Here is a 26,927-nt window from a genome sequence, read left to right as displayed (position 1 = left end):
CTGCAGTCATGATATATAAAGACACTTCTAAACCACATAGGTATATTTGTCAGGTTAGTCTTCACTGTTGACTGCACTCCTCTGAGGATCCATGCTAGGGTACACTGTCCTCCCAAACCTTATCCAAGCACAAGTTCTTTGTTTAGAAGTTGACAGTGTGCAGACAAATACGAGTGGCATATTTTCCATTTCGGTTCGAAGGGCCGAATGGCCTAATCCTGCTCCTAGTTTCTATGTTTCTATTCACCTGAAGACACACCAACACCCTTTCCAATAGCAGTCATGATTGCAAGAACCTTGGCCATCAACTCTTCTCTGAACAGAACAACACAGATCATTAACTAGTCGGCAACCCAAGGTCCAACATCCTGCTTGGGTGGAGGTGGGGGGGGGGGGTTCAGCTTTTTGTTTAAAAAATTCTATTCTCAGGATGTGGGATTCTATAGCGAGACAAGCATTTATTGCTCATCCCTAGGTTCCCTTGACAAGATGGTGATGAAAGTATGCCCACACAGTGCTGCTACGGGGAGGAACTTCCAAGATTTTTGACCCAGCAAGAAGGAATAGCGATATGTTTCCTAGTCAGGATGGTCAGCGTCTGCTGCCCTCTAGGTAGAGATTACAGATCTGAGGGGTTGGGGGGTGTTGTTGAAGAAGCCGTTGAGAGTTTGGTACTAAAACAGCCAGATGGCCTTGGGGAAGTTTTTAATAGAATCCACTAATTTATCAAATGGCTATTATAAACACCTATGTTTATCTTAAGGGCAGAGGATAGGAGGCATTCAGAATGGTCGCAAAGCAGTTATGTTGAATCTCAAATACTGCTGAGACATTTCAATTAGTAGAGGTGGGCTGCCTGTTTGATAATGTTTCAATTTACAGAAATCACTTAAGGTTCCACTTGAAAGACTTTTAAAGGATTAGGGTGCAGAGACATAATAAACTAGCTGGATAAAGGATCATTTGCAATTGAGGGTAGAGGATTCATTCATGTTACGTAGGGAAGTGTTGAAAAATGCTGCAAAATGTGCCCTTGGCACCACCTTCTCCCCAATGCTCCATCGTGGAGCTGCTGACCAGCCGGTCGGTCGCCTTCTATCACACATCTTACCTGCAGCTTCGAATGCCCCAGGCAGCTCCTGGCTGTTAATTGTTCCCGATTTGTCGGCGTCGAATCTTTTGTAGATAGCCTAGGGAGGTGAATTACGCAGTTAGTTTAAACACCACAAGTGGCCAGAGTAGCTCGTCAGGGCACAGATTCAGTGGAGAAACAATTACATTATTCACCCTAAACCATACCTCCACCCAAACGTCTACACTTTACACGTGTGCAAATACTGAGGTAGAACGCGTCACGTGGCGTTTGATTAGGGGATGTGCATATCTCAGCAGGGCTCAGTGGACAGTCAGTCATAGAAATGCAGCTCCAATCCTACCATTCAAAAATGCCTGGAAACATTTCTTTACAAAAGGGAAATGGAAATCTGGAACTCTTTCCACCCAAAGTTGCTGGGACTGGGGGTAGTTGAAAATGTCAAAAACAAGGCAGAGATTTTTGTTGGAAGAGGGTTTTCATGAGATTTGGAACCAATGGAGTCAAGGTACAGATCAGCCAAGACAAAAGGTAAATTGCAGAGCAGTCCAGAGGGGCTAAATGATCTCCTATTTCCGTGCTTTCTTTGTAAAAATTGTGATGTTAATTTTTCTTATCAGAAACATGGTGCAGCTTTGAAATAGTTAATTCATGTGAAATTTGAAAAATGGCACATTAAATTTAATGCAGAGGAGTGAGAAATGATTCATTTGGGAGGAAGAATGAGGAAAAGCAATATAAAACGAAGGGTACAATTGTAAAGGGAACACAGGAGCAGAGGGACTGGAGGTATATCTGCACAAGTCATTTAAAGGCGGTAGGGTAGGTTGACAGAATGGTTAGTAAAGTACAAGGGATCCTGGGCTTTATAAATAGGAGCACACAGTACAAAAACGTTATGGTGAATTAAAACAGAAAACGCTGGAATAACTCAGCAGGTCCGGCAACATCTGTGGGGAGAAAAACAGAGTGAAAGTCACAAATCTGTACAACTTCTTCAGAAGTAATGGCGAATCTTTATAAAACACTAAGTTTCAGCCTCAACTGGAGTAGTGTGTTCAATTGTGGGCAGTACACTTTAGGAAGAATGAGAAAGCATTAGTGTGTGCGCAAAAGATTCACAAGAATGTTTCTAGGCATGAGGAGCTTCAGTTTTTCAAAATAACAACCCAGTGAATACACTGCCCGAGGATGTGATGGAGACAGATTCAATTGAGGCCTTCAAAACAGAATTGGATCATTGTCAGAAAAGAAAAAAAAAATTGCAGCACTATGGGTAAAGGCAGGGGAGTAGCACTGGGCGAGCTGCTTTTGCAGAGTGGGCCCAACAGTCTCCTTCTCTGCTGTAACCATTGTACGATTCCAAGTCTAGAACATTTAGGTGATGGCACTTGAGCAGGAAGCCCATGGAGACAAAGATCAAGTGCAAGTAACCTGGTGGGAAGCACTGAGGTGGATACATGAAAGGGGTCCGGGGACCTGCACGTTGAAAGAATCTCAAAGTCAGATAGTTGTCAGAGGGAGAGAATGTGCTGAGAGATAGTTCAAGCTTTCGGGCGCTAATTGCAGGGATACCAGTGTATTGTTAGAGAGCTGCTGACCAAATAAATTTAGCAAGATTCATGTAGACCATGAGGGATTCGCAATGAAGCTGTAAAACAGAAGTGATGAGAAAGGGTATGAAAGAAGTGCTACAGCTAGATAGAAAACTGCAGCAAGTCCTCCACACAAGAAAGTTTGTGTATTGCACTGTTTAAACTAACACATGCTCAACTGCAGGCAGCCATTACTGAATAACTATTTACAGAAAGAAACCCGCTTGACATGGTGCCCGTACAATATCTGTGTCCCGAGTACTTTCTCCTACTGCCAGGGTCAAGCTTTGCTGATATATTTGAAATCAGCCTTTAAGATTCACTTAATTTAATTTTATGCCAATTGTGCACAATTAAGTGAGCCTGAGCCTAAATTATATTTAAAAGCAAGGTGATTGTTTTGGTTACCCATCAAACATGGAGCTTTCTAATCCACATGGTTTAGCAACACAATGGCCACAATCACAGTATAACCAGGGCACAATGAGCCCGAGAGAAGCAATTGCCCAGCATATACTGAGCCAGATATAGACACAGGTACATGGCCTTAGTTACTTACACATTCTGCTGACATATACATACCTGCCACATCTTAATCTTGTTCCAAAGGAACTTAAATTCTTCAAATCCCAGCCTCCCAGTGCTGTCAGCCTAAAACATTTTGTTAAGGCAAGCGTAACAAACTCAATCAGACACTCAAACAAAGTTCAAACAGGCCTTGAGCTGGAGTTCTCCTGAACTTCAGTACAAAAGACAGGCTTGCATTTATATTGTGCTTTTCACAACCACCGGACATCTCAAAACATTTTACAGCCAGTGCTGTACTTTTGGAAATGTAGTCACGATTGTAATGTTGGAAATACAGATGCAAGCATATTCATACTTTAATAATACTAGCCCGGCCCCTTTCAGCACTCAATCTCCCTAGTCCCTAGTCAGCAGTTCAAGAAGCGGATTTCTGAGAAGGTCTGTTCGGGAGGCTCAATCACGGTTCTGAATGGATACCCAATACCTTACCCATAGAAGCATTTACAGGTAGAACTGGACATCAAGTGTCAGCAAGCTATTTGATAAAGGGAGCACCGACTGCAAAGGGGTCAAGCTAATCACTGTCAAGTCCAATTCAGTCCCGGCGTCTGGATGCAAGTTCAGCAGAAATCATTACACAGAACTTGCATTTACATAGCAACTTTAATGGAGAAGGTACCAAGGTGAAAAGTGAGATAGAGAAGCAAAGAGGTTAACAGAGAATTCCAGAGCTTAGGGCCCAGGCAGCTGAAGACACAGCCACCAGTGGAGGAGTGATTAAAATTCTGGATGCTCAGGAGTACATTAGAAACACACAACAGAAAGTTGTGGGTTCAGAGGAGATTACGAGGCCATGAAGGGATTTGAAAACAAGGATGATTTTAAATTAGAGGCATTGCTTAACCAGGAGCTAGTGTAGGTCAGCAAGCAAGGGCTGATGGGTGAATGGGATTTGGTGCAAGTTTAAGACATAGATAAGGGAGTTTTGGATGACCTAAAGGTTCGAACATGGAAGTATCAAAGACATGGATAGGGGTTTGAACAGTAGGTTAATGGAGGCATGGCAGAATTGGGTGATTTTAGAGATTGAAATAGGCAGTCTTGGTGACAGCACGGATATGTGGGCAGAAGCTCATCAGCAAGGTCAAACATAACACCAAAGATAGCAAACAGACTGATTAGTCTTGCACTATTCCCAGGGAGAGAGATGGAGTTGCTAGGTAGGGAATGGAGTTTGGACCAGGAAACCTAAACAATAGCTTCAGGCTATCCAATATTTAATTGGAGGAAATATCCGCTCATCCTAAACGGTCTGATAATTTAGCAACAGTGGAGGAGCAGAGAGAGGTGGCGGCGAGGTAGAGCTGGGTGTTGTCAGCACACGTGAGAACCAACGGTGTTTCTGGATAACGTTGCCAAAGGGCAGCACGTAGATGAGAAATAGGAGGGAGCACCAGAGGTAACGGTTCAGGATCAGGAAGAGAAATTTAAAAATCGAGGTGTTGCTCAACCAGGAACCAGTGTAGGTCAGTGAGCACAGGGGTGATGGGCAAGTAGGATTTGGTAGGTTAGCACCTCTCCAGCTACAATGAGAGAAGAATGGAATCGGGCGGGTGCAATTCCACCAGCTGGACAGTGGTGAAGAGGTGTCAAAGGAGGATGGTGTAAACAACTGTATTAAAAGCTGCAGGAAGCTCAAAGAGGAGATGGGTTAGCTTACTTTTGTCACATATGGTATCATTTATGGCTTTGGTTTATCCTAGTTAAACTCCTCTAACCTAAACCAGCTTTGATTCTCTCTCAAGGAAAAATTTGTATCCATTCCACCCCCCCTTACCCACTCCCATCCCCCCCACCGTCCACAACCCCCCCTCCCCCTACTTCCCCTGACGAAAATCAACTGGCTCAGGGCAGGCCAGCAATGAAACATGGAATCATACGTCAGCATTCAGCCCCTCAGGGGAATAAAAAAACTGGGATGTTAGGAACAGGTGAGACTCTCGGCTCATGTTCTGGAGCTGAAAGTTAGTTTTGCTTTTTGCAGGAGGATACATCCATAACAGCAACCATGCTGCGGCAGGACTCCAGGCTGAAGCCATCAGTCTTTAGGTCAGCATCTGTGGCAGAGAACAAAGCAGTCAACATCAAAATTAAAACCAGGAATCTGTTCCATCCAAAAAAAACAATTGGGCCAACAGGAAAGGAGGAAACCAGAGATCTGGCCAGATCAAAGATTGGCATCTCTGAATACTGCATTGTTCAAAATTAAACTCTGTTTATCACTTTCCTTTTAATGAATCCTTTTCCAAAATAACCATTATTTAAATTCGTCAGTTGGGCTTGTAGTGTGGCTCAGTTACACTTGTTGGAAGCTACATATACTCATTGGCTGTGCTCCATAGGTAAAAGAAACACATCAGTCATTGTGTCTTTTTTTGAACTAAACAAATGCACGGGGTTGGGGGGGTAATAATTCCCTGGTGGATTCTTCATGGCAACATCTCGACCAGAGTCAACTTGCCAGCCAATCAGTACCCTTCTCATGCAGTCTCAGTTGTTGTTCCCTTTGAAATTTGGCATTCTTGCATCTGTCCCGATGAGCGCAAGACAGAAAGTTTCGCCAGCAAGTCTCTTTTTTCAGAATCTTATTGTTCCAAGCTTTGGAGTAGCCTCCCTAAACCTCTCCACCCTCCTTTAAGACACTCTTAAATTTACATCTTCAGCTAAGCTTTCAGTCTTCTGAACTAATATCTCCTTCTGTGGCCCGGCATTACGCGTAGCTTTATGATGAGCCTGTGTACATTTCATTACATTAAAGGTGCTGTGAAATACAAGTTGTTCTTGTTGTTACTCACGTCCACTATTCACTCCAGTCTCCGCATTGAGAGGCTGAGTAAACTGGGTCTGTATTCTCTGGAGTTTAGAAGAATGAGAGGTTCTCTCATTGAAACATACAAGATTCTGAAGGGGCTTGACAAGGTAGACGCTGAGAGGTTGTTTCCCCCTGGCTGGGGAGTCTAGAACATGGGAGGGGGGTGGGGGGGGGGGTGCAGTGTCTCGGGATGAGGAACCAATCATTTAGGACCGAGATGAGGAAAAATGTCTTCACTCAAAGGGTTGTGAATTTTGGAATTCTCAACCCCAGCAGGTTGTGGATGCTCCACCGTTAAATATATATAAGGCTGGGATAGATAGGTTTTTGGGAGCTGAAGCCCAAGATCAGCCACGATCGTACTGAATGGCAGAGCAGGCTCAACAGGCTATATGGTCTTCTCCTACTTCTATCTCGTGTTCTTGCAGAGGATATCTAGTTCATGGTCATGCGTTTTAGAATACACCTTGGCGTTTTAGAATATAACTTGCAGTCAAAGAAATTGTAAGTAAGGGATAATTAATTAGTCTAAGGTCAGTTCAAGGAAATCCCAGAGCAGGCTGTGTCATTTGGAGGTGAACGGCACTTTGGAAGGTTCTCTGGTTTCAGTTTATCTGGGTGTTTGCTTTTAGTTGCAGCTTGGAACTGGTGCATGCAGTTTGCAGCTCACAGAAGAGGGTAGTCAAAGGAAACGACAGTTAGTCAGACATGCATTGTAAGCAGAATAAAACACTAACTTTCTCATTAAGCCTCGCCTGCCTTCAACACAGTCAGTCAATCTCAGTTTGAATCTTGAGGGGACAGAAGCTGGAAGATTGCCCAGTTTGAAATTAGTGGAAGAATCTACAGTGGTCCTCAGTGTATTTTTACTTTTTTTTTTGCAATCAGCTGAATTAGCTTGCAAGTAGTGAAAGATAAACAGAATAAGGGACTGAGGCTTCCACAGTCGAGTGAGGGTAAATGAAAGTTTTGCTTGCGAGAATAGCTGGAGTGGAGGAGAATTCTCCAGAGAACTATGGCATGCTTGTGGGTGGTCCCTACAGAAGTAAATAAATTTAAGATTGATGTGTCTTAAGAGAATTCTTGGGGAATGTAAGAAGTAAACCTGAGTGCATAACCTATATAGTTATAAGCCATATTAAGTTAAGTGCTTGTTTAGTTTAACTATTTTATATAAAATTTGCTGGGTTTTTTTCATCTAAAAAGTGAAATTTTGTGGCATAGTTCTATTGGTTAAAACAAGCTATTTGAATTCCTTTTAAATGTTAATCGTCCCTAACCGGTTTGTAACATTATGTTCATTGGCCACTAGTTGCAAAAGGTGAACACTATTACACCTGCTATTCTCGGGCAATCTCCTGGCCAAGTATTAGCCAAACTCTTACCCTGCTTAGCTTCAGATCAGGTTCTTTAAACATTGGATTTATTCAACACAAAACACATTGACACCACTGTGATCATTTCTCTGTACCAGGCAAATCACTATTTTATAGTGTTTAGCTACTGAAATTAAAAGCACATTCTATCATGCCAGACAATCTGTTACCATTAATTAGCTTTAGAAATTAAAGAAATTTAGAAATTTAATTTATTGCCCATGACAATAATCTATTGAACTTCAAACACTGGCCAGAGTCCTATCCTTAAATTGTTTTCTGAATAGTAATAGGTTATTCAACAATAATAGGCAGTGGGTTCTGAATAGTCCACAGTGCTCTTTTAGTCTACATATGAAAAGTCTTCAGGTTTGTCCTTCTTCGCTTATTAATTAGTGTTTCTTCATCAAACAGGCTACACTGAACATTTAATAGCCTGTCAGATTCAGGCTGACAAGCCCCATTTTCTTTCTTTTATTATTTTCATGGGATCTGGGGGGTATCATTGGCTAGGCTGGCATTTGCTGCCCATCCCGAATTGCCCTTGAACTGAGTGACTTGTTAGGCCATTTCAGAGGCCAGCATCAACCAGTGTGGGTTTAGTGTCACATGTAGGCCAGACCTTGTAAGGATGGCAGATTTCCTTCCTTCAAAAGGACATTAATGTCATGAAAGTATAATAATTTTCATAACATTTTTCTGGTTTATTGTAAAGTAGGTTTATGGGGGTAAGTATGGTTGGGTCTGTGTGTGATTTAATTACATTTGGAGTCAAGTAAACTGCAAGCTTTAACTCAAAAGAAGCTAGGTGCTTGACATGCTGAGCAAACATGGATGCTGGCTTAGCATGTAAGGTGTGAAGGGAATTTGTATTTTTAGATAGATGAAGGGAGATTTGGATTTCAAAGGGATCTCAGTCTGTTTACAACTAGCCAGATAAGCAAGGCTAAGGAATGTATTTATTTTCCTCCAAAGGCCATTGACAATAAATAGCAGTAACATGAAAGTTTTCATATTGTGAGAAAGATACAGTTTCAAAGACATATGAAACAATAGAATTTACATATTAAAAGAGAAATGTATATAAAAGGAGAATGAGGCAGTGTCAGGAGAGGGCCATGTGAGATCAAACAGAAGTGCATGAAATAGCCTTAACGAAGCCTCCAGTATTTGTGCAGAAGTCTGCTGTTTACTGAAACTGAAGCTGGAGAAAAGCTATTTGGAATTCCACTGTCCAGGGTAATGCGTTAATTTGCTGGATCTGTTTAAAATATAAAATCTATGTTTCGACTGTTGGCTTAAAGTGGGTGTAACTGGGAGTCAGGTTAATTAGCAATTGTAGTCTTATGTATATGCTTGACACCTTTTGTTAATAAATATTTTAATTTATTTTTTTTAAATCGCAAGTCTTGGTGGACCTATTTAGTTCTGAATTCAGTGCACACATCTCAAAATAAATACAAATTACAAAACCATTGTGATAGCACAACCAAGTTTCCCTCGTGGATTTGGTCTGCCTGGCACACATCATTTAGTAAACTCAGTGGATTTTAAAACAACAATCAATGACAGTTTCATGGTCACTATTACTGAGACTAGCTTTCAATTCCACCTTTTCTTAAAAAATTAATTGTATTTAAATTCCACCAGATGCCGTGGTTGGATTTGAACCTGTGTTCCCAAAGTATTAGCCTGGGCCTCTACATTATTAGTCCAGTGACATTACCACTATCTCCCTTGAGCATCACAGAAGTCAATTAGCTTTAGTGAAGCAAGCAGACACACAACCTTATGGGTATGTTAATATGCTGGTCACGTAACTGGACCTGGAATGCAAAGATCTGGACTAATGATCTGGAGGCAGGGGCTAAAATCCCACCATGGCAGAGGGCAAATTGAATTAAATCTAAAATAAAAAGCTAGGTATCAGTGAACCAGATGGGTTTACTAACACCCTTTAGAAAAGGATAGCCATCATCCTCGTCCAGTCTGACCTACATGCAACTCCAGACCCGCAGCAGTGTGGCTGATTTCAGGATCGGATGGAGCAATGGCGTAACTAGCCAGATGTAATTAAAAACCACTATCAGCCAACCATTCAAGGCTGCAGCTCATCACCACCTTCTCAATTAGGGATTGGCGATAAATGCTGGCCTTGCCAGTGACACCCACATCCAGCGAATGAATTAGAAGAAACCTGCTTCCAGAATAACTACCCTTTTAAAGCAGTGATAATTAAACACAAACTTCCCCCCAGAGACAGGGCTGTGAAGATCAGAGACTCCAACAGGGTGATGTACTGTGTACCCTATTCCCCACTCTTCCTCCACCCTAACCAATAAAAACCCTCTTAACCTTTTGAATATTGTAATTCTCGAACATGTCTAAATACTTAATTATTGCACACTTAGGGTTGCCAACTGTGATTAAATGTATAACAAAAACAGAATTACCTGGAAAAACTCAGCAGGTCTGGCAGCATCGGTGGAGAAGAAATCAGCTAACGTTTCGAGTCTTCATGACCCTTCTGCAGAAGGGTCATGAAGACTCGAAACGTTAGCTGATTTCTTCTCCACCGATGCTGCCAGACCTGCTGAGTTTTTCCAGGTAATTCTGTTTTTGTTTTGGATTTCCAGCATCCGCAGTAGCTTTTAGCTTTTTGTTTTTATCTCTGTGATTAAATGTATCCCTGGAGGTTTCATCACACGATGAGGGGGAGGTGGTGACATAGTGTATTGTCACTGGACTAGTATCCCAGAGACCCAGGGTTGTGCTCTGGGGACCAGGGTTCAAATCCCACCCAATTTATTGAATTTGAATTCAATAAATATCTGGAATTAAAAGTCTGATGATGACCAATAAACCATAAGTGATTGTCATAAAAACCCATCTGGTTCAGTAATGTCCTTTAGGGAAGGAAATCTGCCGTCCTTAGCTGGTCTGGCCTACATGTGACTCCAGACCCACGGCAATGTGGTTGACCCTTTAAAATGCCCTCTGAACAAGGGCAATTAGGGATGGGCAATAAATGCTGGCCTAGCCAGCGACCCCCACATCCCATAAGTGAATTTTTAAAAATTGCCCCCATGCTCTAACACATCGATCTGTGTGACATACTGCCTTCCTATGCCAATTGGAAAATAAAACATTCATTATGCAATCGAATGATGCTTGACTGTCAGCCAAACAGACTTCCCCCCTCCATTTTCATATTTGGTAAAGGAGAAATGCTCAAAAGAAAATTGAAAAGTCTTTTTGAATCTCCGGATGATTTTTCTCCAGGATTACACACAGCGGTGTCCTGGAGATTGATCTTCAATCCTGGAGGGTCGGCAACCTGTAGTAGTTGTAGCTACAGTCACCACATTCCTTAGAGCTACAATTACTACACAACCCTATGCACAATAATGAGAATATTCATTACAATGAAAGCAACAGGTTTGCACTGAACTGCAGAGGTCAACAGCCTCTGCCCATGACTAATTTACTCAGCCAAGGTTTCAAACAGGATTTCAATTTTGTTTCTACAGAAAATCGCACTTTTAGAACATTTTCAGCTAATGAATTTGAACCACAGTCACTGTGGGCAAACAGTCAATCAAAACTGATCAAATTCCCACCATAAGCAATCACCAGTGGTTCTGTTTGAAGCTGGTTCGGGAACAAGCGTTGGTCAGGATGCCAAAGGGGCATTTGACATCTGATCTGAAAGACAACACCTCCAAAAATGCAGCACTCCAAATGTAGTGTAGTTTTACTAGAATTATACCTGGACTCGAAGGGTTAAGCTATGGGAAGAGATTAAACAGACCACAGTTGTTTTCCATTTAGGTTAATGGGTGATTTGATCAAAGTTTAAGATATTAAGGGGAACGTATTGTGAGAAATTATTTCTGCTTGCTGGGGAGTCTAAGGCTAGAACAAAGAACAAAGTACAGCACAGGAACAGGCCCTTTGGCCCTCCAAGCCTGCGCCGATCATATTGCCTGTCAAACTAAAACATTTTGCACTTCCGGGGTCTGTATCCCTCTATTCATGTATTTGTCAAGCTGCCTCTTAAACACCACTATCGTACCTGCTTCCACCACCTCCTCTGGCAGCGAATTCCAGACACTCACTACCCTCTGCGTAAAAAACTTGCCCCGCACATCTCCTCTAAAGTTTTCTCCTCTCACCTTAAATTTACGTCCCCTAGTAATTGACTCTTCCACCCTGGGAAAATGCTTCTGACTATCTACTCTGTCCATGCCACTCATAATTTTGTAAACTTTTATCAAGTCGCCCCTCAATCTCCGTCACTCTAGTGAGAACAATCCAAATTTCTCCAACCTCTCCTCATAGCTAATAACCTCCAGACCAGGCAGCATCCTGGTAAACCTCTGCATCCTCTCCAACACCTCATATCCTTCTGGTAATGTGGTGACCAGAATTGCACGCAATATTCCAAGTGTGGCCTAACCAAGGTTCTATACAGCTGCAGCATGACTTCCCAGCTTTTATACTCAATACCCCTGCCGATGAAGGCAAGCATGCCATATGCCTTCCTGACTACCTTATCCACCTGCGTTGCCACTTTCAGTGACCTGTGGACCTGTACACCCAGATCCCTCTGCCCGTCGATGCACTTAAGGGTTCTGCCATTTACTGTATAGTTCTTACCTGTATTAGACCTTCCAAAATGCATTACCTCGCATTTGTCCGGATTAAACTCCTTCTGCCAATTCTCCGCCCAAGTCTCCAACTGATCTATATCCCGTCGTATCCTTTGACAATCCTCTTCACTATCTGCAACTCCTCCAACCTTAGTGTCGTCTGCAAACTTACTAATTAGCCCAGTTACATTTTCCACCAAATCATTTACGTATACTACAAACAGCAAAGGTCCCAGCACTGATCCCTGCGGAACACCACTAGTCACAGCTCTCCATTCAGAAAAGCACCCTTCCACCGCTACCCTCTGTCTTCTATGACCAAGCTAATTCTGTATCCATCTTGCCAGCTCACTTCTGATCCCGTGCGACTTTACCTTCTGTACCAGTCTGCCATGAGGGACCTTGTCAAAGGCCTTATTGAAATCCATGTAGATAACATCCACTGCCCTCCCATCATCGATCATCTTTGTCACTTCCTCGAAAAACTCGATCAAATTAGTGAGACACGACCTCCCCTTCACAAAACCATGCTGCCTCTCACTAATACGCCCATTTGCTTCCAAATGGTAGTAAATCCTGTCACAAAGAATCTTCTCCAATAATTTCCCTACCACTGACGTAAGGCTTACCGGCCTGTAATTTCCTGGATTATCCCTGCTACCCTTCATAAACAATGGAACAACATTGGCCATTCTCCAGTCCTCTGGGACCTGGTCTGTAGCCAGTGAGGATACAAAGATTTCTGTCAAGGCCCCAGCAATCTCCTCCCTTGCCTCCCTCAGTACTCTGGGGTAGATCCCATCTGGCCCTGGGGACTTATCCACCTTAATATTCTTCAAGACGCCTAACACCTCTTTTTTGATCTCAACATGATCCAGGCTATCTACACACTCTTCCCTAGACAAATCGAATGCTAAGTCCTTCTCTTTGGTGAATACTGATGAGAAGTATTCATTCAGTATCTCTCCCATTTCTTCTGGCTCCAAACACAGATTCCCATCTCTGTCCCTGAGTGGGCCTACCCTTTCCCTGGCTACCCTCTTGCTTTTTACATATGTATAAAAGGCCTTGGGATTTTCCTTAATCCTAGTTGCCAGTGACTTTTCATGACCCCTTTTAGCCCTCCTGACTCCTTGCTTAAGCTTCTTCCTACTTTCTTTATATTCTCCACAGCTAGGGGGCAGTCGTCTTATAAAATAAGAGTCAGACTTTTTAGGAATGAAATTAGGAAACAATTCTTGGAAAAGGGTGGTAGAAGTTTGGAACTCTTTTCCATAAATGATACTAGATTAATTGTTAATTTTAAAGGTAGATTTGTGTTAGCCCTAGATAACAAAGAATAACGAGTATGTGGAATTAGGTCACAGTTCTGGAGTAGCACTTAAACCCATAAATTTCTGTTGAAAGGGCTACCACCTGAGCCATGCTGATACCTACAAGGCCGATTTGGTATGGCCACATCATACAGAGAAGCAGCCGCGAAAAACAAAACCACTACTTACGTCTGCATACAATTTTGTTGAGGATGTTCTTCAGCTCTACTGGACTCACCTCCATGTCCTGCAAAGAACCAGATCCTTCTTAGATCACAGCAGACACGATTTATTCCAAGAGAATATTTCGACTCCCATCGCTTTACAGGAGGGACACAAGGACCAGTTGGCCAGAATTTCTCCTAACCCCAGAACATTGCATTTCCAACACTAAATAAAGATGAATATCCATATTGAGATATCTTGCTCTCTCTTCACCTCCCTACTCCCAGTAATGTCTTAATGAGAAGTTACCGCTTAACTGGAAAAACTGAACAGGATTATTTCTCCTAGGCCTACAAATTTATGGGTTTCTTGTAATGAGATGTAGAATTAGTCCAGACACTGCTATTGGATGTCATCTCGATACGATAACTGAAATTCAACCCTACAGAAATCAGAAGTCTGGTTCCCTATTCCCTCAGGTTAGCTCCCTTACTAGTCAACCCTGACCACCGCTCACCATCAGCAACTTTCTCTCAGGCATAAATCTTCTAACTTTGTTGAGTCACTAGGATGTGCAAAGAGAGTCCAGTTTCCTCCCCACCCCCTAATCCCAACCAAAAGGAGCTGGGCCTCAGCTTAGTATCTTCGTGCAGTAATGCACGAGCAGCAAGGAACCCAGGCAGTGAGGGGGGCAAATAGAAGCCACTGAATTCATGGTAAATTATTGTTTGGGAAAAATGAGAAGTGGAAGCAAATGGAGGTAGCCTGGGGGAGGAGATGTTCCTCACACACAGCCCCATGTGACTGTTCTCCAGACCTGCCAACACGAGAATTGACCACAAGTTGTGATTTCAATCAAACTCACTATCACATGAAGGGCTGCGAAAACTCAGGACTTCATCCCAGACATTGATTGGATCTCTCTCTTTCTACCCACCCCACACCATCCCAGGAACACAGCAAGTATGCTGTAGCAGGGTTGGTTCATTGGATATGCAGCGCACCGGGAGGAGAATGAGATGGTCAGCTATACCACCACCGGCTCTTTCATTCCTTGCCCTTTGGGTTATATTGATAAAGCAGCTCTAGCTACACTCCCACCCCCACCACCTCCTTCCTTCAGCAACAGAGAGCAGAATTCCAAATCTGACATACGACGATGCCCAAAGTCTCACGCCTGGCGTCAGCAGGAGAAAAATGCTGCTTAACCCTATATATGCCAGGCCCATGAAAACCCAAAGGCTGTTGCACCAACGTTGAAACCATAAATTACAGCATCTATGTTAATGCAGGTCTAGAGTTTCTAGTAGGTTGGCAATTCTGGTAGGAAGTGTTGCTGGAGGTCAGATGGTGCGATGTCTAATCATGTGATACATATTACACGACACTTACAAATATTATTCTAAAAGGGTGTTTTAGTACTCCAGTGCCTTTGCTCATAGATTTCAGTTGTCTATGGAAAGAAACAGTCTGCTGATAAGCAACTTGGTTACAGAGTTGCTGCCAGAGCTAACACTGGTTCTTATTTCTGAAAGAGCCAAGCATCTCACAGGGGGAAGGCTAGAGGTGGTGAGCCGAGGGTCAGAGGGCTGGCACTGCATGCCTCTCTCTCTTCAGCTCAATCTGGGAATGTCCTGCAGCATTAACTGAAGTTTCTGGCCTAATTTTCAAGTTTCTGCACGCCTCGAACACCAAGCTTAGGAGGTTTTTTTCCCTACTTCACTATCAATGGTGCCACATTTAGTCACTATAGTCCTGCCCTCCCTTCAGTTTTCACCACACTCGCCTTTAAAAGATACTCTAAAACACTTCCCTATTGTGCCTTTCATTGCCCTGCTCCAATTTTAAAATGTTCCCCACCTGCTTAGTGTGCAATGTTTTGTACTCCTCAAAGTAAAGCTCTTTGAGGTGCATCCCTGCATTGGGAGCACTGTTGAATTGCAACTTGTCTACTGGTGAACAGTTCTGCTGCTCCTTTGGTTATCAAGTATTTATTGTTCTACATTACCACGTCCATTTGTTAAATTATTTTGAGATATCACAAATGAGAATAATGATTAAAACTGATCATTGAAATTTATAAGTGTGAAGCACAGTGATACACTGGGTATCACAAGTGTGAGAGAGAGGTGGCTGGACCAGCCAGTTATCATTCACAGGCATGTATTCACTTGACTGCCTTCATATTTTGATGAACTCCAGTTTGGAGGCAGTTACAGTACAAATAAAATGTATTTTTAATGCATTAAGCTGGGCCACGTGGGTTAGGTTGCATAAGGAGACAATGTTTCAGCCAGTAGTGAATGTGGGAGGGTGGCAGATGCCCATGTTAAAGGAAGATAACAGGTATATTTTGAGGTTATTTTTGTGTAAGGCATTGCCAGATGCAACAATAGGTTTTTTGAAAAGAGCTCTATAACCCACCATTGAGATTTATGAAAACACTGTTAATCTATATTGGTTGATGTTTGAAAACAAAAAGCAACTTCATTTAAAAAAAAATCAAATCTCTTCATTTTTAAACAGTTTGTCCCTCAATGTGAGGCATTGGCATATTTAATTCTCTCAAATCACAGGAAAGTGATCCAAAACTAGGATCAGACAACTCTTTCAGCAGCTGCACATCAATGGGTTTGTGACCACACCTTAGTGAGTAGATATTTAGGGTGGACCTGGTGGCGAGTCACACACACACACACACACACACACACACACACACACACTTCCAAAATGCTTACAAGTCAACTATTGCTGCACTCCAGCAACATTCACCCCTCCCTCTTGAAGTCGATGCCCTAACTGTTGTTGAATATCTCAATGAATTTTGTAACATATGTAAAAAGTGAGGGGAAGGCACTGACTGGGTCAACTGCAATGGTCGACAGGTCCCCCTGAGGTCTCTACCTTCTAACAGGAGAAAAGAGACATGCAATTGGAGCCCAGCAGTTCCTCTCCATTCTGCTGCCCCTCACCCTCACTAACACGAATAAGAATCGGACCAGAAGTCTGGCAGCTCAACGCAAAAATAGTTGAGATGGAGCCCCGAGATGATGGGCGTGGAGGGGTTTGCTGAATGCCATCACTACCCCCTCCTCCACCACCCCACAAAAACTGTCAACATGTCTAACAGCAGCCAACATTCCCCTTTTTAAACACCAGGACTCAACCCTCCTAATCTGGGAACCAATACTCCAAAAGGTATAGGTTTGAGATTTTTTTTAAACACAAAAACTTTATACAGATACATTTAACATAAGAGAACTTGCAAAAGACAACTCCTAGAGTGACTTCAAAGTGAAATTACATCTCACTGCTGCAAAGCCAGCCCAAGTGACCGGAAACTCAGGTCAAGATCAGTACAAATGTGCATATATTTCCATATTGTTTGATGCACTGCAGTCAAAAAAAAAAGAGTCCTGACAATCTAAAAAGAAAAGAATTGAACAAGGAAATATCTAATTTTAAAGGTGGATCCTTTGAGAGAAAGCCAGCACAAGAGAACCCAGGGCATACTCTAGAAGAGGCAGGGATTAATACTTGTTCAGAAGCACACCAGCAGGTCTGGGTGGGGCTTCTAAGCAAACACACAATTGGTTCAATCACAACTGTGGATAATGGGCGAGGCCTCAATTCTCTACCTCGAGAGAGAACAAGAAACAGAAGAGGAGAGAGAGAGAGAGAGAGAGAAAAAAAAAAGAGAGAAGGTGCTTTCATTTACACAAGGAGACCAATAAATTAATTCTTCAATGTCATAGGTCAAGGTGCCAAGACTTAATTGCCACCACTCCCTCTCCTTAAAGCAGACCATTCATAGATAAAATCCACCCCTGCTTTAGACTGGCACACAAACTCAAGGTATGAAATTGAAAGGCACATAAACCCTGGTATCTTGCACAGGGGGTCATTATTCATGCTTAAGCCTCAGTAAGTGCTGGCAACTTGCTGCACCGTTCAGGGGAAGCAGAGTTATCACAGCTGGCCCCAGTGTGCCCCACACACCTTTTGAGCAATGGTGATTGGACAATTATGAACCCTATCCAATTTCTCTCCCCTCTAAACCTTTGGGGAGTACCACTAGACCAATATCTCCCCATGCCTATCCTGGTCCATGCAGTTCAAGTGAAGAGACTGGCTGAGTCTCCCAGGTGTTAAGAGTTTTGTAACAGAAACTTAGTATCCAAAACTTTCAGTTAACTGCAGAAAGTTAATTTGGGAGAAACCTCCAAATGCACAAATAGTTCACAAATATTGTAACACGCTTTTAACGCTTACGTCTCCAGCCAGACTTTTGAAGATCTGGCGAAACTTCCGTTCTTCATCGCTCTCATAGGCCTCGACCTGGGAAACATGGCGGGGCTGCTCAGCCTGTAACAAGGTCAACAAATTGTCAGAAAGGTCAGAGCCCAAATCACAGGCCCTTTACATAATGTCAAAAAATTCCAGACTAGAGTGTCATTACAAGAAACTTAGTTCCCCACTGTCAATACTCACAAGGTACAGTTATAGTTTTTTTTTAAAAAAAAAACCTTGAGAAATTTACTTAGGCCCAAGGCCAGCTCTGATTCGATCTCTTCCTGGAGACTATCACATGACCTGCCCACATGCACCCAGTTAAACCTTTTTTTTATTTTACCCATCTATAGTATTTTGATAACAAGTGTTCAAAAATTAAAAAAAATGAATGGTCCACCATGGGTTTTGCAGATTAATCTTTAATTCTTGGACAATCCTAGAGTGTTGGCAGCCTTAAATGCAGGACAGGACAAGAACTGAATTACCAGCATCAGTCAATGGAAAACAGATTCTCCCTCGCTTTATCAAAACCATTCATAGTTTTGAACATCTTTATGAAATCTCAAGCTTCCCTGCTTCAAAAGCAATCCCAGCTTCTTCAAGTAACTAATGTCCTTCATCCCGGGCGTTATTCCCAGAAGGAAGAAAAGTCCTTCCAGGGTTGCTGACCGGCTCTCCAAACATGGGGCACGGTTGGCAGGGATGGGGCGATGAAGAGGATTGGCCATCAGTGCTTCTCATTTCTCACTGTTCTTGAAGATAATTGAATGTGTTTCCAGGCATCTTGCCTGCAGGCCACTAACCAAGCCAACAAAAGTAATCATTGAGGACCCCATCCGGTCTGGCTTTCACTATCTGTGGTAGGATTCACGTAAACCTTTCCTGGAACAGGACAGACAAGTGAACCACGGGCACAAGTGTGGGTAGTGGCACTGAACAACACTGACACTGTGCCCTCCATTGCACATAAACCCTTTGAAGACTGATATTCACTGCAGCTGTTCCACATGCATTTATACAATTCCAGGTGCTGTCCCCACTTCTCAGCATCACAGATTTCCTGATGGCACTAACTCACATCGAGACGAGTTCATAGCACCAGTTGTTCTCTAAACAGCTCAACCAGGGGGTTGTTCTTCATATCTGAGCATGGACAGTGAAATGTTGGTGACATCAGTCAATATTTGAACTTTAAAAAAGGGACACTGGACAAAAGGCAATGGAACAATCCTGGCTGTAATAGCAGCGTAGACAATTATTTTTTAAAGCTCTGATCAGAAGCAGAACCCAAGGCTACAGCAAACTTCTGAACACAAGTAAAATATTTAACATTTAATTTGTGTACAAACAGCCTCATTCAACTTAAAACAGTTAAGGAAGATTCAAGTTACTTACCGGACCAGTTGCCATTTGGCTGAAGGCAGAGCATGGGAAAGAAAAAGGAATATATATTTAAATGCTGCAAACATTAAACACATTTAAATATGTAAATTTAACAGGTTTACATAGAATGTACAGCACAGAATCAGGTCATTCAATCCTGTGTTTATGCTGCCTCCCCCCACTCTCTTTACTTCATCTCACCCTGTTGAGATATCCTCCAGTACCTTCTCCCCCATGTATTTAATATCTCAAAGCACTGAAGTGCATCAAGTTCTGGAGGCAAACACCCTGCACAACGAAGATGACAGACCCCTTAAATCACCAGCTTGCCCAAATAGTCGAATCGTACCAATTGTATTTGTGGGGGGGGGGGGGGTGGAAAGATGCATGAATGCTAGCTTTTTGTGATTCATTCAAGTTCAGCAGGTAATAGGGAAGGCAAATGGAGTGTTGGCCTTTATTTCAAAGGGAATGGAGTATAAAAATAGGGAAGTTTTGCTAAAACTATACAAGGCACTAGTTAGACCACACCTAGAATACTGTGAACAATTTTGATCCCCTTATCTAAGGAAAGATATACTGGCATTGGAAGCAGTCCAGAGAAAGTTCACTAGGTTGATCCCAGATATGGAGGGATTTTCTTATGAGGAGAGGTTGTGTAAGTTGGGCCTGTACTCACTGGAGTTTAGAAGAATGAGAGGCAACTTTATTGAAACAAAAGATTCTGAGGGGGCTTGACAGGGTAGATGCTGAGAGGTTGTTTCCCCTTGTGGGAGAGTCTAGGACCAGAGGGCATAATCTCAGAGTAAGGAGTCACCCATTTAAGGCAGAGATGAGGAGGAATTTCTTCTCTCAGAGGGAAGTGAATCTGTGGAATTCTTGAGAGAGAGCTGTAGAGGCTGGGTCATTAAGTATATTCCAGGCTGAGATAGACAGATTTTTAATCAGTAAGGGAATGAAGGGTTATGGGGAAAAGGCAGGAAAGTGGAGTTGAGGATTATCAGATCAGCCATGATCTCATTGAATGGCAGAGCAGACTCAATGGGCCGTATGGCCTACTTCTGCTCCTACATCTTATGCTCTTATAGGTACTGGCCAATGTGTTTATTGCTCGAGATGGTCTGGACAAGTAATCATTGGGAGAAGGGGAGGGGAGAGGTTGTGATGGAAGCAAAAGGGATGAAAGAGAAGATTGAAATTCAACTCTGTTATTTATGTTAAGATATATAGGTGAAGGGCATTGTTTAATTAAGTACTTATGAAGAGAAGAGATACTGAGGCTATCACTTTTATTTAACTCTGTAATTGATTAATTAATTTGTTTTATTTACTGATTTAGCCAAAAGAGTATAAAGATTGATTGCTGGGACACAGGTGTAGTAGGTCAGATGCAGACATGTAATGCTGCATTCTGTAAATCAACCTATTATCAAGAAAAGTGTTAGTGTCCAGTTTCATACTTAACTGGAGGTGTCAGCTGTGGCTCAGTTCATAGCACCCTCGCCTTTGAATCAGAGGGTTGTGGGTTTGTGTCCCACTCCCGGAAACCAAGAACTGTGATTGTACTCGAAAGAGTTACAATCTGTGACTGTTGATAACTCGAAAGAGTTTCATACTTAACTGGCTTGGGGTCAAATTAACAAACCCTCCTTTCAAACAATTGTGCACACTCCAGAGATTCTACCTCAGGGTCAACCAGTCAAAACTAAAATTTTACACCTACTTGAATCAGTTCTGTAGAAACCTAACACAAGTAGTAAATTTCCAGGGTGCAAAATGAAGGAGATGAGAGAAAAAAGAACTTTAGAAAGTTGTTCAGTCACTCCTCCAGTTCCACAGCAGAACCTTAACCTCAATTGTGTTCAGGTCTCTGGAATGGACCTTAAACCGAGACGCTGCAAATGCAGCCACCAAGCCCAACACCTCAAGGTGTGATTACTATGGTCTTCCAACCGCCTTTAACAGGGCTGTGGCTCTGTGGTAGAGGTTGTGGGTTGAAGTCGCACTCAAAAGCTTTAGTACGCCAGCTAGACTGACACTTCACTGCAGCGCCGAGGGAGTGCTGCACTGGGCGGTGCACCAAAACTGGGGCCCTGTCTGTTCTTAGTTGCTCAGAAATGAGGCAATGAGAGTATTTTGAAGAGCAGGGCGGTCTCTGTGGTGTCTTAGCCAACATTCATCCCTCAGCCAGCATCACTAACAGATTCCATATTGCTTTGCATTGTCTGTGACATTCACTTATCAAGGGACTTACACTTTGACAGTAACCCATAGGGTGACTCACTGGAGACTGCAAAAGGCAGTCTTATTCATTCTTTCATAACCTCAAAATGAAGTTTGTATCAGCAGCATGCAGTATCTAGAGCTGGATCGTTAGGCAATGGTTTATTACACCTCCGAGGTTCAGGCAGAAAAAAAAACTTCCAGTTACTTAAAGCCGGGCACTGCCTGAAGTTTACAAATATTTTCCAAACCTGCACATTTCCCTCACAAAGCTAAACTGATTAGACAAATGAAGCCGTGGTCACTTAAAAGGATGCACATCCATCACATGGTATAAAGTTCCAGTTTATTAAAACAATGGGTTCTTTGCCTTATTGTGGACAATGGAGACAATTTGACTAGTGCTGCCCAAAACTCCCAGTGGCAAGGCTGTCAGAACTTGTTCTCCATGAGGTGTGATGTAACTAACCTGAGGGAAGGGCTAGGCAGCTAGTGACAATGTAATGCAGGAGAACCAACCCTGGTAATAGCCACAAAAACAAAAATAGCTGGAAAAACTCAACTGGTAATAGCCACACCTGCTGATAAGGGGCTCACACACTTATTTAATGCACACACCTTCAAAATTGAGATTCAGGTATTCCCAGGGAGGAAACTCTTTCGAGTTATCAACAGTCACAGATTGCAACTCTTTCGAGTACAATCACAGTTCTTGGTTTCCGGGAGTGGGACATGAACCCACAACCCTCTGATTCAAAGGCGAGGGTGCTATGAACTGAGCCGCAGCTGACACCTCTCTCCCAGGGAGGAAACTCTTTCGAGTTATCAACAGTCACAGATTGCAACTCTTTCGAGTACAATCACAGTTCTTGGTTTCCGGGAGTGGGACGTGAACCCACAACCCTCTGATTCAAAGGCGAGGGTGCTATGAACTGAGCCACAGCTGACACCTCTCCCAGGGAGGAAACTCTTTCGAGTTACCAACAGTCACAGATTGCAACTCTTTCGAGTACAATCACAGTTCTTGGTTTCCGGGAGTGGGACGTGAACCCAAAACCCTCTGATTCAAAGGCGAGGGTGCTATGAACTGAGCCACAGCTGACACCTCTCTCCCAGGGAGGAAGATGCACAAGACAACAACTTTCCTGCCAATTTCCTCACTTCCTATCATTAAGCCTACCCATACGCACCAGCACAATCCTCCAGTCCTCTGTTCAAGTATCTAATTTCCAATCATGGAACCCAAAATGTAGCAGCTGGATTTTGTCAGAGCCCCTCCCCCACCAACGGAACAAGTTTACTTCCCAATGGAAGCAGATGGCCAGGAGCTGTCAGGAGACAGTGAGCAGGAACCTTGGCTAAATTTCCACCCCTCTATTCTGGGGACCTGAAACAGTATAAGATTAGGAATTAGTCCTGGGAGAACTACCCACTGAGCCACAGGGAATGCTATTTTCTCCTTCACTGGATTTCACCCTACAATGTATTATTCCGTCAGGTAGCAGCCTCCAACATTCCTAAAGCTCTTTAGCTCTGAAGAAGAGTCATAGAGACTCGAAACATTATCTCTTTCTCTCTCTCCACAGATTCTGCCAGACCTGCTAAGTTTTTCCAGCATTGGTAGTATTTGGCTTTTATTCCACATTCCTTCTCTAGTGCAAGCTCTGTATCCAATCATTGGGGAGTATTGAAATAGCCCAAATTTTACTGTAACAAAAAACTAAAAGCAATATTGTCCAAACACTATTCAGTAGGCAACTTATACACTGAACTACATAAAAGAAATTCCCCATTTAGCTTTAAATATGACCAAAACTCTCCTGCTATGGTTGTACTTTACACTGTCCCTTAAGTCTATTTCATTCTCCAGGAACCAGTCCCAAGCCACTCCCGACTCCAAAGAGCTTGCTTCCTTTCTTTTTCCAGCTGGGTGACTTCTAATCCCAAACTGACTTTTAATGCAAGGGTTACACTAAAGATTCCTTCTCTCTAGCCTAAGCTAGGTAAATCTTCCAGCCTCCTTTAAATTGTCAGGAACTTGGTCTCTTGAATCTGAGCATGAGCTCCCACCCACATTCTAATGGTGAATTTTCTCTGCTTCAGGTACAGGACTGGCTGCCTCTGCCTCCTTTTCTCAGATTGCTGCAGATGGGTGGACCTGTGCCTGAGTTTCAGGGATATCTTAGAAACTCTATAACCCAATATTACAATGGCTTCCTTATTGACTTTTCCCTTCCCAAAACCTATCTCCATGGCAACATGAATCACATGGGGCTTGTATCCAGGTAGAAATGCTAATTAGCTATATTCTAGATTCCCCCACCTCCATTCTATCTTGGAATTAAACAGACAGCTTAAAGTTTAAATGTGACATTCCTAACACCTCCCTGCAAGACTAGGAGACTACCAGTCTACCCACAGTCAGCACAACTGCTCCTGCTATTGTCTACAAGTGTGAACATCTTGTGCCTTCTTCCCAATAAATCAACCTCCCAGCCACCCAGACTTCATGTCAGGCAGAGGTCACATGACCCCCTTTCACTCCATTTTACCTTAACTGGCAAACCTCACTGTGTGCAAATTGGTTGCTGCATTTCTCAGATTTTAAATAAATCTGTAAAATGCTTTGGGATGACTGCTATATAAATGCAGGCCTCTCTTTTTAAGGAGACTGTGGATATAAATCTGCATTGAATCACAACACATTCAGTGAACAGTTCACAGCAGCAAATGATCTGGCGAATCCTGTCTAATGGCCTCCATTCATAATTAATCAGGAATAGTATGTTACCATACTGGAGGCATCTCCCACACTGCTGCTACCCCAGCTGGCCCAAGCCATAATGACAACATGAAGGTTACATAAAACACATTTCACTGACAAACTACAGCTCCAGTTTCTTACCTACCTACCCAAACAAACTTGGCCAAACCGACCTTCCAAGCCCATCCTACTAATAATGTATTTTGATTTGTGTGCAGCAAGGGGTTAATCAGAAATGAACAATCTGTAAAATGTAACAAGAAGCTGACGCCTGCTGTTTGCTAAAGTCCTCAATTCAGTGGATCAACTGATTGGACTAATGATAGTAAATCATCTTTAGAATGATTGACCTAATCGGAGTTGGTGTATTTGGTGACCGCTTTCGTGCCTTTGGAGACGGCGTGTTTGGCCAGTTTCCCTGGCAGCAGAGGCGGGCGGCACTCTGGATCTCCCTGGCCGAGATGGCATGACACTTGTAGTGAATCAAGGGCGAGGCCTCAGAGTTGATGCGCTCGAAAATGTCGACAATGAAGGAATTTATAACACCCATAACCTTGTACAAGATCCTGGTGGAAGGGTGGATTTGGGTTAGCCCCCTGCAAACGCTCTGCTTGCCAGATTTTCTCCGCTTCTTGGTGACTTTGGTCACTGACTGACTGCTTCAAAATCTTGCACGGCCCTTAACTGCAGCCACCACCTCGGGCACTCCACTCAACTTGGACCCACTCCAGTCAGCTCAAATGATAGTTAATGGTGAGGGTCTTAACCGGGCACCCACCATTGACACATGGCCCAGTGTAATTCAAGGCAATTGGGCCTTTGCAGGAGTTTGAACTTCAACAATATTTTTTAATCTCCCTGTCAGGTTAAGGTTTAGTTTGTAAGGTTTTCATTTGTACACAATCTACACGGGGGGGGGAAATGCTATGGAGGTGGCTTATACTTCACACAACTGGCTGTTATAATCTTTAGAATGATGGACCCAAACAGAGTTGGTATTCTTGGTGACCGCACTCTAAACTGGGAGGGACCAAGTGTTCAGATACACTCAGTACAACAATCTGCCAAATGAAAACTATCTTAGTTTAAACCCCGTGATCCCAGGATGGAACCTGCAGGGCCGGTGATTAAAAATGTCCTTGGGAGTTGAGCCACTGACGGATCTGGATATTTTAACAAACTTGTTCAGCAACCCTTTCACACTATTGGGTGATGGAGCCATAGTTTTGAGAGTTGGCGAACCGCGCCCATTGAGCACAAACAGAGGGAGTGAAACTCGGAGTCTAATGGATACAAATGAGTTGGAACAGGATGTGGACAAGTTAACACCAAGTGAATGAATCTTAACGAGACATTAAGTACAGACTTAATTCTGTTGAACTTATTTTACAAGATAATCTTCACAAAATGGAGGGGAGAAATGAAACAGCTCGGGAGAGGCGCTTTCATTTCTTTTTTAAATCCCAACCCTAACTAAGCAAGGCGTTTAATGAAGTAATTTACCTGATAACGCCGGACAGTCCCTGCATTAGTAGGCCAGCCAAGCCGCCACCGCCGCCGCCTCCACCCAAGATGTTCTTCATGTTAAACATGGTGAAATGTAGAGATTCAAACAAATAGAAGGAAAAAGCTGCGAGAGAGAGAAAAAGGTTGGATCAATTGCAGACCAGGTCAGACCAGAGGCCAGAGACCAGCTCTTCGTCAGTTTCCCCCAGTTAACTCGATACAATGTTACAATCGCGTCAGTTTCAGGCCGAGTTAACTCGATACAATGTTACAATCGCGTCAGTTTCAGGCCGAGTTAACTCGATACAATGTTACAATCGCGTCAGTTTCAGGCCGAGTTAACTCGATACAATGTTACAATCGCGTCAGTTTCAGGCCGAGTTAACTCGATACAATGTTACAAATGCGAGTTACAATGTTTCAGAGGATTCTAAAAACAATTCCCCACCCCCCCCCCAAACGTTCAGAATATTGCACAGGAGAAAAAGTCACCAAAGGATTTCCTCCTTACCGATATGGATCCAGCTGGAGATAAATGGCGCAGTCTCTCCGCTTCTGCAACCGGATTTGTGCGTGGAAAGCTGTCAATCCGGCTCTGCTGCTTGTGTCCACTCCCTTACTGCGCAGGCATATCCGCCACTGGGTCCTAACGCACCCTCTCAGTTGGTTGAACTGCACTCATCCAGGCAAGTGCAGAGTATGCCCTCACACTCCTGACTTGAGTCTTGTAGGCTTTGTAGCATTCTTTGTAACAGTGATACAGCTGAGTGGGGCTTGCTAAGACATTTCAGTCAACCACATTGCTGTGGGTGTGGAGTCACATGTAGGCCAAACAAGGTAAGGATGGCAGATTTCCTGCCCTAAAGGGGCACGAGTGAATCTGGTGGGTTTTTACTGAGACTAGCTTCCAATTCCAGATTTTATTTGCTGATTTTTAAATTCCACCAGATGCGATGGGATTTGGACCCATGTCTCCACAGCATTAGCCCAGACCACTGGGCCAGCGATGTTACCACTATGCCACCAGCTCCCCAAAAAATTGCTAGATGATACCGGAACTGAGAGCTTATAGCCGTCAGGCTAGGTTAAAGAGGCTGGAACTCTTTAGAGAAGGGAAGACTGAGGGGTGACCTAATGTTGGTCTTTAAGATTATTAAAGGGTTT

At 43.1% G+C, this 26,927-nt stretch overlaps 1 protein-coding gene across 1 annotated transcript in view; it reads right to left on the bottom strand.

Annotated features, from left to right (window-relative positions):
- Positions 1 to 26,414, bottom strand: part of capns1b (calpain, small subunit 1 b) — a 34,520-nt gene extending 8,106 nt beyond the window's left edge. Inside the window, exons 1-8 of the mRNA XM_078533384.1 lie at positions 26,275 to 26,414; positions 25,761 to 25,887; positions 19,283 to 19,301; positions 17,867 to 17,959; positions 13,619 to 13,676; positions 5,269 to 5,333; positions 3,271 to 3,339; positions 1,112 to 1,190 (exon numbers count right to left, since the gene is read on the bottom strand). Of these exons, the coding sequence (XP_078389510.1) occupies positions 1,112 to 1,190; positions 3,271 to 3,339; positions 5,269 to 5,333; positions 13,619 to 13,676; positions 17,867 to 17,959; positions 19,283 to 19,301; positions 25,761 to 25,849 (472 nt within the window). The 5' untranslated portion in view covers positions 25,850 to 25,887; positions 26,275 to 26,414. The remainder of the gene's footprint in view (positions 1 to 1,111; positions 1,191 to 3,270; positions 3,340 to 5,268; positions 5,334 to 13,618; positions 13,677 to 17,866; positions 17,960 to 19,282; positions 19,302 to 25,760; positions 25,888 to 26,274) is intronic.
- Positions 26,415 to 26,927: the final 513 nt, after the last annotated feature.

This window comes from Cetorhinus maximus, chromosome 32 (assembly GCF_964194155.1).
Source record: "Cetorhinus maximus chromosome 32, sCetMax3.hap1.1, whole genome shotgun sequence".
Taxonomy (NCBI): domain Eukaryota; kingdom Metazoa; phylum Chordata; class Chondrichthyes; order Lamniformes; family Cetorhinidae; genus Cetorhinus; species Cetorhinus maximus.
The sequence above is the reverse complement of the archived record's forward strand: the minus strand, read 5'-3'. Positions and strand labels throughout refer to the sequence as shown.